The 13,709-nt window shown below is 42.5% G+C and overlaps 1 protein-coding gene across 1 annotated transcript in view; it reads right to left on the reverse strand.

Annotated features, from left to right (window-relative positions):
* Nucleotides 1-4,740: 4,740 nt before the first annotated feature.
* Nucleotides 4,741-13,709, reverse strand: part of LOC143354759 (uncharacterized) — a 108,710-nt gene continuing 99,741 nt past the window's right edge. The window contains exon 6 of the mRNA XM_076789058.1: nucleotides 4,741-4,874. Within this exon, the coding sequence (XP_076645173.1) occupies nucleotides 4,852-4,874 (23 nt within the window). The 3' untranslated portion in view covers nucleotides 4,741-4,851. The remainder of the gene's footprint in view (nucleotides 4,875-13,709) is intronic.

The following is a 13,709-nucleotide window of genomic DNA, read 5'->3' on the forward strand; positions in this document are numbered from 1 at the left end:
ACTTCGGGTCTTTCCATTAGCCCCGTGATTAACACCTGAACTACAAAGAGACAGAGAGACAGAGAGAGAGAGAGAGAGAGAGAGAGAGAGAGAAAGCGCCGCCAGTTATATCCTCGAAATTGCCCGAGTGCTATTCCGCAGCGGTCCGCGTTGCAACGCGCCGGTAATGGGAATTAATGATTTCCCACAGTACGTCTCGTTCGATTGTTTCCCACAAAACCGTCTCTATGATTTCAATAATTGCACGATAAAAAAGAATCGGTCATTTTTGCCGTGGTTCGAGGGCCCCCTGTAAATGTAAATCCAGTTGAGACACTTGAAGAGTGGAAACGTATGAAGCCAAATGTTTCTATTCGCATGAAGATCTATTAACACGTTCGCCGCCACCGTCACAGCTACGTGGCGCAGTTTACTCGAGGATAATCAAATTAATTTTATACATTTTGTTGTCATAGTATTTACACAGTGTAATATTTAGAGACTCCATGACTTTCTTGTGCTGAATTTTTCAAGTATATCTTAGAGGAAGTAGATTGAGTTTAATGAAATGTTTCAACAGGGCAGACAAGCAGCGAAATAAATGTTAGCAGCGAACGTGTTAATACCTATTTACTAGATTCTAGGTATTTACTAGATTCTAGGACTAATTGCAAGGTGTTGAAACTAGAGGTTCATAGAAATCTGCAGCCGTTTGCTCGAATGTTTCAATATCGGTGGATGGTTCGTGCTTCTTTTTTCTGGACACTCCAGTGGCAGGAAATTTGATTGACTTGACAGCCGAACATGACATAAGAGTGCAACCGAGGATCTTGTACATCTTGTTACAGCGTGCGCATACTTGTTCGCATGAGTTCAATGTACCGAGTAAATTCCAGCATGCGTGTATACGGAGCGAGCTCACGGCTTACGATCGAAATTGATCGAAGTTTTAACGATTTGTAAAGCGCGCCTTTATGTCACATTGGTATTACGCATTTATAGCGCGCGTTATTCTCGAATGTTGCAGTGCAGTTCGGAAATCGATAAAGTGTACAAGCTTGTTACGTGAGCCGAATAGAATTCTTGATGAAAGATGTTTTCGAATAGAAAATTATCCATCGATACCGGAAAAACTTGTTTGTGTATAATCTGCTTAAACACGCGCACTCTGGAAATCAGTCGCGATACACGTCACAGAAAAACTTCGATTACGGGGGAGACATTATGCAACTGTTTTCGTTGTCTTCAAAAAAAAAAAATCAGAAATTCGACGTTTCTTAAGTCGAAGAATATAGGGGTTGTTCGAATCGTGATGCATGCAGATCGTGACGTAAAAGATTAACCAGCGAATATATGAATTTTCCTGGTCCCTGTTTGTGCAAACTTTGAACAACGTTACTGGATTTTATCCTTCCAAGAACATCCAATTTTAATACAAATTCAAATCTTCATATTTCATGGCAAAATTGCATTATAAAAATTTCAGTTTGTGCAAACTTTGAATAACGGTACTGGATTTTATAGCTCCAAGAACTTCTAATTTCAGTACAAATTCGAACCTTCATATTTCATGGCAAAATTGCATTATAAAAATTTCAGTTTGTGCAAACTTTGAACAACGGTACTGGATTTTATAGCTCCAAGAACTTCTAATTTCAGTACAAATTCGAACCTTCATATTTCATGGCAAAATTGCATTATAAAAATTTCAGTTTGTGCAAACTTTGAACAACGGTACTGGATTTTATAGCACCAAGAACTTCTAATTTCAGTACAAATTCGAACCTTCATATTTCCTGGCAAAGTTGCATTATAAAGATTTGGGTTTGTGCAAATTTTGAACAACCTCACCAGACTTCATAACTCCACGAACTTTCAATCTTAAGCACTCTCAGTGAACATTCGAGTCTTCGTATTTGATGGCAACGTTACATTACAAAGACACTAGTTTGTGCAAACTTTGGACAACGTAACTGCATTTCATCGTTCCAAGAACTTCCCATCTTAAGCACTCTCTGTGAACATTCGAATCATCGTATTTGATGGTGACGTAGCAATTAAGAAAACTAAACTTTTCATGGTAAATTCTAACGGAACTAGTTAGAAGACAGTCACCGTTCCTAGCTGCAACGAATTGATTCCGTTAAAGAACAAAACAATTGTCGATTACAATGAGAGAAATTCTGACGATCATTTCTGCCTGATTTGCCGGTGTGGCAACATCCAGGAGAGATCCGCGTGTCGCAAATATCCCTGTACAAGCTCCCCATCATACGTATTTAAAACTATTTCACCGGTTGGTTACGTCCGATACGATTCGATCGGCGATCTCTCGTCTCTTCTTTTCTCTCTGTTAATGCGTTAATGCGCTCATTTACGCCTGGCACTGTCATACGTCGGTTTTCTGCGTTCCCTCTTTCCTCCATCGGTGTCTTTCAACTGGATTGCTCGCTGGCAACACTCGCGCGTCCATCGAGTATCGAGAACCAATTCATTATGCGACGTCAGGGGAACTTAGATTGCCATCGAGCATCGACGGCGATCTTGATTCGGAATGTCGCGCCTCACGATGTTATCTTACACTACTTTTTTCTCCTTCTTCTCGGTTCCCTGGCTCGATTCGGACGTGGGGACCGTGGTTCTCGTTCGGGAGGTTGTGAGGTCCTCGGAGCTAACCGCGTTTCACAAAGTACCTTACCAAAGTGCAGTGATTGTAAGTTTCCGAGAATCCGCAAACTGTATCAATCTATCACTCTAAACGATCTATATGTAGACGATGATACAAACTGTATGAACGATCTAGTACACGATGCTCCCTGCAAGGGATTAGGTAGAGCACCCTAATTCTCTTGTCCCCCCGTTCAGTTCGTTGATGCTGAACAACTTACAATCTTCCTATGAAACTATACTTTTGTTCCTGCTTCCCCTCAGTTTCCTGGCTTGGTCGGAACATAAAGATCGAGGCTCTCGAGCGAATCGCCGATCTCTGCCTAATCCCCACCTTGACGCTCACACGCTTATTCTAACGCGTATCTTTCTCCGCCACGCTATACTACAGACCTGAAGTAGTAGTTGTAACCTACTCAGCAAGAATGCATGTGACTCAACTGTATCAGTGTGTGTTCATGTGTGTATGTGTGTGCCTGACTCGCGTTACTTCCGAGTCTCTTCTTGCGAGACGCGGAATAGCTATGTGATATAACCAAGGTACCTCCTTGTTAACCATGGTACCTATGTGTTAACCCCTTGTACTGTAACATCGAGATTATTAAACGCGTATGTTATTAATTACCTTCGAACGAGAACAAAATTGTCTCTTATTGCTGTCGATATACCCATCAGAGAATTACGTAGGCTTGCAGTAAATATAAACTCAGTTGTTCTTCTAAGAAGTTATGAACGGAGAGGAAGGTTCTGATCGTAAAATGTATCGTAGTGCAAGGGGTTGACTAAGGTACCGATGTCTTCACCAAGGTACCTACCTGTGATCCAAGTTACTTCGACTGTTTGACCCTTCCCCCACACGTTCTCCCAGACCTCGATCGAGAGATCGGAAGGAGGTCCTCAGGAGCCAGCGCGGAAACCGCGAGTAGAACTGCGAGCTCGATTTCCTTACAAAGTACCTAAGCCAGAGAGCCGGCGCGGTCATGCATGCGAGGTTTACCGCACGCGACGACACTTGATCATCGGATCCGAGGAGGACCGTCCCGAGCGATCAGGTTCACGGGCGACTGAATTTTAGCAAGTGGCCGACGGCGACGGTCATCTCTGATGATCGTGCGTGAGCCCGTGTATCCTCGCTCCTCCGTCAGCCGAGAGGCACGTCTAACAAAAACCATATACGCGGAGGAGAGACGGAAACAAAGGAAGGAGAGAGAGAGAGAGAGAGAGAGAGAGAGAAAGATATACAATAATAAAATAAAAGCTGGGTGAGGGAAACGGGGAGGGAACGAAATGGAAAACAAAAGACAACGATCTTGAACAGCGGAGGGGGGAGGGGGAGGGCGAACGAAGCGAACGATGGGGCGGATTCGATCAACGAACCGAAGGACGCGCAAGGACGAGGGATGCCCGAGGTGTACATTGTCCGTGAACTCCGGCATCCCACGGAACCACTCACAAAAGCGTTCATGATTTTCTCGTTCTCTGTCTCTGGGGGTCGGCGGACAAAGAAACAGAGAAGAAAAGAAAACTATACTCGGGAATCAAGAGGGGAGAGAAAAAAAAAAGAACAGAAAAATGGCGAAAAAGAGAAGTATTCGGGAACACAGCACACACTTAATTTGCTTGCGGCCTTTGTGTGCTTGAACGTAGCACCTCGGATCCGCGACGTTGCTGCTACTGCTGCTGCTGCTTTATTGTTTTGTGGTGAAACCTTGACGCAGCGTTCTATCCCGGTGGTTGTCCGCTCCAGTTCCGAGGGCAATCTCGATCAGGTAGGCTGAAGATGAAGTAGCGAGTGTCTCTCGACAATCGATACCAGAGCTGCCTTCGTGTGATCCTCTTCGACCGAATCCGCTCGAGGTCCGATCCGTTTTGCGGGATATTGGACATTTTCATCGGGGCAACCTTAGCCCTTAAACGGTTCCGAGGTGCTAAACGTTTTTGGCTACTTGCGAATTTCGTCCTTTCGATGCGTGTGCCGATTCGAAACATTCGGGAAACGTTGACCAGGACGAACGAAGAACGCCGTCGGCGTTCTCTGCCCTTGCTGCCGATGATTCCGACGATGATGCTACCGCTGCTGCTGCTGTTGGTGATGCTGTTGCTGCTTCTCTCTTCGCCGTTTCCTTCCCCCGGTCCACTACTCCCTGGCGTTAACACGACATCGTTTCTCTTTGGATTCCGACCTGTTCTTCCAGTCGCTTTACTTCACCGACTGGTCGGTAATCGATCTGAAATCAGAAAAAAAGTTTGGCCTGCGGTTAGCGATGTGTTACATTCGGCGCACCGGTCTTGGGAATCGCGTGGAAGAACACCGCTCGATTTGGACGAGTTTCTTGGGCGGCCACTCTCTTTCTCTCTTTCTTCCGCTCTTTCTTTCGGTCGCATTGCTCCCTTTCTTTTGCTCGCACAGCAATCGCTGCATACCACGAGGCGACTGGTGTGTTCGTGACGGGAATGTTTTAATTATCGGCATCACGCGCTCTCGATAGGGGACCGATCGTGCTTAATATTCGCATCTTGGATTGAAACCCGCTGACGAAATTGATTTACCGATCAATTATGTTGATTCGGGAAATAAGAAAATATGCTAAAATATGGTGCAAAATATGATTTGAGAGATAAAGCAGATGATACACTTCTTCATATTGCGGCTCGGAAACGGCATGAAAAAGTGGTGGAAATCTTGTTGCTCAAGAAGGGCGTGAAAAAGTTGTGCAGATCTTGCTAAAATATGGTGCAAAATATGATTTGAGGAAATAAGAAAATATTCGGAGAAGTTGTATTTTCGTAGGAGCTTTTTCGCTGTTTCTTTTGAGGTCGAAATCTTTCGATTTCGATTGCTTCGAAGGATTATTGATGTCTTTTGGTTATTTTTGGGTGGAAATCGTTGTTACCTACGAACGCAGATCGGGTGGCGAATAGGTCGAATATGTGGCGACAAATGAACGATGATGTGAATACTAAAAAAATGATGATAATTTTATTAGTACCTTTGACCTACTTTGTTCGATTAATTGACGCGTTTCGTTTCTTGTAACTTTATTTTAACTATCCTATAAAATCATTGTTCCAAATAAATGCTCCGTATGCTGACCGTTCATGTTAATTACGAAAGGAGAAAATCTCGGCAACTCAGTGCGAATGATTTGAAAATGTTCAGACAAATAAAATTTTATTTTCATACATATATATCAGTTTGTTGTTTTATAATTCTCATTGGCATATTAGCGGAAATTTAGAATGTCTGGAATCCATCAAAGACCAAATTGATAAAATTAATTAGTGGAACGACCAGAATGATTTTCCAACCAGTTTATCTCATTACTAAACTACTTCGGCTTTTATAGGCAAATTTCGAAAGTCCGAACCTAATCATTTCCATGAAATAAAAATGTTACGGAAATATAAAATTTTGCTGAAATTACCCTTTATTACTCTCTTGCGCTCTGTAGATAAAATCTGTACTCTATTCGTTGCCCATATTATTAAAACAGTACAGTGTACATTTAATTGTATAATTGCTATAATTGCATAAAACGCTCAGTCTACTCGTTAACCATATTATTAAAACAGTTCGGTGTATATTTAATTTCATAATTGCTTTAATTGCATAAAACGCAAAGTCTACTCATTAGCCGGATTATTAAAACAGTTCATCGTATATTCCATTCTTTTATTATGTCCCATAAAATGTTCTTTACTGCAACGGTGGCGTCACTCTTTCCCAAAATATATTTCAAAACAAAATGAAAACGAACGGAACCTTGGTACAGAAGCATATCTAAATGACGGACCGGTAATTAGGTAACGAGGTAGACCGATCGGCGAACCTGAGGATCGGAAAGAATGTAACATAGGAGGCGTCAGGGGTTGAAACGTGACACGAAGAATATAGCGACACTTTGCTAAAAACTCAATCTAAATTTACATTGCTCCCTAAATTTCCATCAATCTCGAAAATGTCGAAATAAATGAAATTTGATCAAAATCGCAAATTCGAACAAACTTTTACAGTGTTTAACCAGATACCGTTTTTTATTGAATATCTTCAGTCCGTTTTTAAATAAAACATATTCTCCTGTGTTGAAAATGCGCATCTCAGGTGTGGAATTATTTCTTAGAACTCGTTAAAAGTGAAATCGCTGGACTAAGAGTGGAAGCAGTGCGATTCGTTGTTGGTCCCGAGGTGGTTATCGACTAATTTTCGAAAAAAAAAATGAAAGAAACTTGACGTTTGCAATTATCGTGCAATCAGGTAGCGAGAGAGAGAGAGAGAGAGAGAGAGAGAGAGAGAGAGAGAGAGAGAGAGAGAGTCAGCGTGCAGAAATTTTGTTGGGATCATGAGAGAGCCCGGGATAAAATTACAGGATTAAACGTCGTACATTTCGCATGCAACAACCTAAAAATCCCGAAATTACAGGCAAAACATCTCTAAATTCCTGGATCGCGGCGGGAAACGAAACCGAAAGAAAGTTAACGACTAGCGTGCCGGGCTTATCCGGCGGATATTAAATCTGGTAGCGAGACATTTCTCATGCGAAAAGTTTACACCGGTCTGGGCGGAAGCTTACCGCAGGGGCTGGTTTAAGGACTTGTAGCAGGTCGACGAAAGCGGAAGGCGAAAACTGTTCGAAGGTGATGGGGAAAGAGAGGGAGAAGAAAAGTGGCGGTATGGAAAGAGAGGTCGCGGGACGGCGACGCCGACGACGGACGTCGACTGTATGTAGGTGCGCGGAAGAACTAGGAGAAAGGAAACGAGAGAGAGAGAGAGAGAGAGAGAGAGAGAGAGAGAGAGGAGGAGGAGGAGGAGGAGGAGAGAAGAAAGCCGAGGGGGTATATTATGCTCGCTAAAGTAATGTTACCAACTCGAGAACTGGCGAACTAGCCGACAGTAAAATCCATTTTATGTCTGCCTCGTAAAGCCAGTCAAATGAAACCCGGGGACTTAGTTTTCATACGTGCATCCACCCCCCATTTCGACCCGGCCAGGCAAGACCCGGTTTCCTGCTCACCACCGCAGCGGGGATGGTCGTCACTGACTTTTTCGAAAGTCTAGACACGCCGGGTCCTCTTCACGGTGCTACTCTCCCAAGGCTTCTCGCTGATCTTTCCGGGCGATTTCACCTACAGAACCAAACCCTGCGCTCGAGAGACCCCTCCCACCCCCCAACCGCGATTTTAGGACCCCTCCGATGAATAAGCTTCGATACGCTCGCGTAATAACAAAAGGATTTCACAGAGATTCCCGGGATACGAACAGGATCGAGGATACCCGATTGCATTTTCACTCGACGCCTTGATGATGCCGCGCGACATCGACATTGTTCAACGGCTCGGCCGGATTTACGAACGTGACTTCCGGCTTGGTACTGTACGTGGTGTGATCAAAATGAAACCTGACTCCGTCCGTTTCCTCGCGATGGCGAGGGTACTTTTATTCTTTTGAAAGTAGCCAAGTACGCAGATGGTGAATCGTGGAGAGTCGAAAAATTCCAAAAATTATCAAACACCACCGAAGCCTGTGCGAGTGGTTCTAATGATGTTAGAAAGAATTGAGCATGTCGAGAAAAATCGAAAGACCGGCGAAAGAAATGGGCTAGAAAAGCGTGTCGAGGGTTAAGGGGAGGGAAAACGCCGGGGGAAAAGGAAGCCGGTTAATGGGTCTCGTAACGAGTCTCGTAACGCTTATGCGAGACGACCCCATCAAATGTTACACATATTTAACCCGCCGACGTTACGCGGATTATTATTTCCACTCGTAAAGCGAACCGGTCGAACGATCGACTGTTACTTTGACGCCGCTTTCGTTTAGCGGGAGGAGGACCATTGGCATTATTTCTCCCCGCGGTATACGTACACAAAGGGCAAGTGTATACATCTACACGCGTCTATATACATATATATATATATATATATATATATATATATATATATATATATTTACATTACGCATTCTTCGAATCCCGTTCTGGTTCACCGACTTGTCCCGCGGCTTTACGATTCGTCCTGTTTTCATGACATTCCAGCTATCGTCGATGATATGAAACGGCCGATCTTCCTTTATCACTTCTTTCTCGCAGCAGCGAAAAGTTAACTTTCTTACGCGACTTTACGTCTTTATATACATATATACATATATACATATCCCCGATGCCCTGCAAAATGATTACTGTATTGGTTTTTTTCTTTCCCAGTGTTATCGTCCTACCGGATCTTTATGCAACCGTTCCCCTTCCGAGAGCTGAATAAGAAAAGTCGACACGATTTTGTGTTCTGTGCCGAGGACGTTTTACTGGCGATCGTAAAAATATGCCGGCAGCACATGTAATATGCATCGGTAAAATATTCGTATGTTTGTTCGAGTGAATTATCGTGGTGGTGCAACGGAATGCTACAAATGCATAAACGCGCTCCGCTGCTGTCCGGTTATCGCGCATTTCCCTACCGCGTGTCCAGAGAGTAACAGCCAGTCGTCTCTCTTTTAGCCATTCCGTATTCGAAATGTTTATATGTCCAATTATGTATACTTGCATCGTTGCTGGAATACCTAATAGATTCCTGTTTCAGTAATGCCGCTATTAGCTGAATACTACTATTTAATGCCCGCAATTAACTTCTTTTCTTTTACAAGAACCATTTCATTCGCAGAAATTGGATTTTCGGTAATAAAAGTAATTTTAATCGAGCCCGACGATAAACACTTTCACTTCCCCCGTTAAATAAAGGGAAACAGTGGTTAAAAGTGAACATAAAATCCTCGACCAGAAATATTTGAATATTTAATGATTCGTTTTGATTTCTCTATCGTTTATTTTCTTTTTTTTTTTTTTTTACTTTTTTTGGCTCGTCTTCGAGTCTGGTTATCGTCGACGATTTCGCCGTAGAACAATGCTAACATGCGCTGCGAGAGTACATTATATAATTATATCGATCGGCTCGATTAATATGCATCGAGAATCATTTCTTCACTGGTTTATCTCCTGCGCCAATAAAGCAACGTAGCAATTATCGGTAATTGTTATTGCACGTAGCGAAAAGAGGTTTGCTATACATGAACTATTACAAGCGACCGATTACACGAGCGTCTAATTAATATTTTCTCGGTGATCAAACCAGAATAATAGATAAAACTGATTATCAATGGACGACTCTTGTAGTTCTCGAATCGTAAAGACGTCTCTATTAGCTGTTAGTTGCGAGGAATGCCGATAAACAGTATGTGTGTGTCTATTAAAGTTTATACTTGGAAACAGTATAACGATTTACGATTTCGAAATTTTTATCAACGAGACCGTTTTATTGTTCAACAGATATTTATAACTTTTCGACAGATTTTCGTGAACTTCTACAGAATTGATCTGAAAAATTATGATCATTAAATGTCTTAGTTGTTGGGACAAAAATAGTAACGCATGTATACCAACGATATTCTTAGCTGTGCGGAAAAACTCTGCAGGATATAATTACTCGCAGTCATTTGAAGTGGCACAATAAACACAGAAAAAAATGCATTCTTAAGATGAACTTTTTTGCGAGACCTCGAAATTATCTATTCACATTTTCGTAAGTGGAATTATATATTTTTTAATGCGCTCATCGAGACATTGCGCAATTCAGTAGACACAGAGCACATATTTAAATCGATTGATTACAAATTCTTTAACTGAGGATTATAAAGATTGTGAAGATACATAATTGAACACATAAAAGTTTGAACAAACACGTTTCTGCATATTTTTGTAAGGTAGAATAGTCTTAACTTGGAAAAACACTTTTACTACGTACTAAAAGTGACTAACACACGTTACGTTACAAAGATAACTATGTGATACTTAGGCTTTGTGCAGTTTCTAGAATACGTGCTTAAATAATAAAAATTGTTCGATGAATTCCCATTGAGAGAACTTTATGATTGTAATAATTATAAAATATGTAATCAAATATTCAAAATCGGTCACTTGATCGATGGTAATAGGTTCAGTGTTAATACTAATATCGAGTGCTATTAAGTCGCAATTTTAAGAAAGCGAACATTGTATCGCCAGGACCGTTCTGCAATATTGAGGTCAGAATATAACCTTTTTAAGAACTATCGCGGACGCAGTACATGCATATTCACTTCATATTCTATTATTTTAAAGTGGCCTTCTCCCGATTGACCATGACGTGCCCATAAAATCATGATTTATAACTATGTGCCGCCTCGCAAACTTTTTATTACATGCTCGATGTTTCAGCGAAAGAATCCTTGTCGTTGCAGGTTAGCGACAACGAAAAAGAGAACCACGGAAACATTCGCACGGCCAACCTTCGCGCAAACCACGTGGCATATTTTTTATCTTTTTCGTGTTTTAAATGTAACGACGAGTACGCTTCGAAATTGATGAAACAGCTGAACGTACACTTTGCAAAAGAAAATACTGAAATGTTTATCTTTTTCTGACGCATTCTTCTCACTTATATTTCCAATTGTACACTTCTTCATATTTTTCCAAATTACTGTGCAATAGTTTTCTATTAATTTTTAGACCGATTTCCGTATAGTACCTAAAAATTTTGTCTCGTACATTCGTAAATTACTGTGCAAAAGCTTTCTATTCATTCTTAGCTCTGATTTCACTGTTGAGTGAAATCAACAGCCGGTTTATTCAAACTGTGCTAAAATATATTTTATCCCACATAGTGCGTACAACTTTTCAGTTTAAAGTACAATAAAACCGCGATAGAAAATCGCTGATCAATTTTCGAGAAGTCATTGTAAAGGGGGAGACTTTTCATGGAAAGTAGCGGGTCCAGAATTCGTCCAATTAATCAGCCGCCAAAAAGGAAACCCGGTTTTTGCGTCGAGAAGGCCGAGGTTTCATTCAGACGTCGATCACCTAAGAGTCCCGACATTAAGAGAGACGCAAGGATCGCCTGCAATTCACAAGGGAATCAACCGGTCGCAAGTACCCTCTCTCGCGATAAGTAATCTCGGTACTGAACCCTTTCGTCCGGCGGTGCTCAACGAACAAACATGCACAAACCGTTTTCCGAAGTACGCCGGTGCAGGCAGCCGATTGTCAAACGTTTTCGAATGGTTTCGAATTGGAAAAATCGGTGCAGCATGCACCTAGTGCACTTTCGGAACGGAGGGAGCTGGTCAACCGCTTTCTCGATGGAAACTTTCATACGGCAGGATGATCTAGACAGGTCCCGAGACAGCTCGAAAAGCCGTAAAAGGAGGTCTAAGGAGAAGAAGACACATTCAGGCACGTAGCTAAAATGGAAACGGCCACGGTCGTTGCGGGCATGGTGGGTGGAAGTTTATCGTCTGCCGGTAAGTGCTTCGCAGGTTCTCACTTCTACTCCGTCCGCGTTTCCATCTAGGGGGTGGGAGGACCATAAAATCACTGCGAATACTTCAAATAATACCCATCTGGCGAGCACGGCCAGCCAAAGGTAAGATCATTCGGTCCGGGGGCTTATCTTTCCAAAGTTATCCGTTTATTTTCGCGTAATGTGTATAATGTGCCGCTTTCGAAACTCTGCTCCGCAGCGGTGCGACGCGACGCGCCGACTTAAGCCGAATTTACATCGTACCGCCCCGGATCATCGTCGCGGATGAATCATCAGTGAGTATACAAAACCGTTAGAAACAATGTTCCCCGCAGAATCGTCCCCCACGATCATCCAAAACAAAATAAATCTCAAGGATGTCTCGGATATCCTGGGCTAAAATATGAAACATACATTTTAGCAAGTCTGACTTCAGACGGTTAAAACTACTTGTACCGTAGGCATTGTATACGAGCTTGATTTATTGCGGGAAAGTGTGTGGTTAGCTTGGTGACGTATTTCCATTTTGTTTTATGAAATCTACTAAACAACGAGGTAACTTCGTTGGGAAGAATTGAATAAAATCAATGTGCTTCGCCATTGACCTTCCCCGTCTCCACAATATTCTAACAGGGAAATGACATTAACTTTTTAAGACCTGACGGTACCTTATGCTTCGACTTATTGTCAAACGCTGGTAAAAATACTTGGAACCCAGCTGGCGCTTACAATTACCTCAATTTTTTAAACATTAGCCAGTCGAAACGGCTAGTTCAAAATACGTTAGATCACGAACGTACGAATTGTAAAAATTGATGAGATTCATAAGAGGTAAAAAAGTATTTCAAGGTTACATAGTTCGTGCTGAGATTATACCAAAAATCTGACAAACGTTACGAAGGTTAGTCAAGTGTAACACTTTACATAGAAAAATCAACTTTGTTCGATCGAAAGATTGGGTTTATGTGAATTGGAGAAATATTATAAATGCAATATCGAGTCAACATCTGTAGTATAATCTCTCAAGAAACGTATGAGGAACGAAATAAGCGTCGATCGAACATGATTAGTCAATTAGTTACCGAGTTACCCTGCCCACCAATTCAAACAATATAGCTATTGACAATTTTGTACCGACACTGCAATCGTCGTAACTTTGTCGTTTCAACGAATGCCGGTATAAAATTTCGGGGAAAGCAAAAGACAGAATAAAGAAAGAATCGGTTTGTTGAGGCAGTTACACGAGAATCCCTCCGTTAAACAAACAAGGATAAAAGAGAAATGGTACAATAGCCGGTTGTCTGGTAACAGTACTCGGAACAATAAATGTCGGTTAATTTCGCTGATGCTCGTCCTTCTTGCCAGTCGTAGATCGGTCTGCGAGGCAAACAAGCCCGCGACGACCAATCCGCGCGGCGAATGTATTCCTTCTAGTTTATGTTTCCCTCGTTTATCGTCATGGCTCACGTTCGATCGGCGCGGGCCATCGTCCGGGGCCGAGCGGAACGGAGAGGAGCGGGGAGGAGAAGCGAAGCTCGAACGACGGACGGGAGGAAAATCGAGGCGATTCCTTGAACGCGGGTGGCCGTTCTTTTTGGTCGGTCATGGAACTCGATTATAGTCCATGAGGAGAGATCAGTAGGAGGCGGGGTTCTTTTCATTAACGAGAGGAGAACGCATACCCCGGCCTCTGGACCCCAGTGGCTTAGCCTCCACCCGGAGAGGTAGGTGCTCGACAGACGTCG

Source organism: Halictus rubicundus, chromosome 6, assembly GCF_050948215.1.
Source record: "Halictus rubicundus isolate RS-2024b chromosome 6, iyHalRubi1_principal, whole genome shotgun sequence".
Classification (NCBI taxonomy): Eukaryota; Metazoa; Arthropoda; class Insecta; order Hymenoptera; family Halictidae; genus Halictus; species Halictus rubicundus.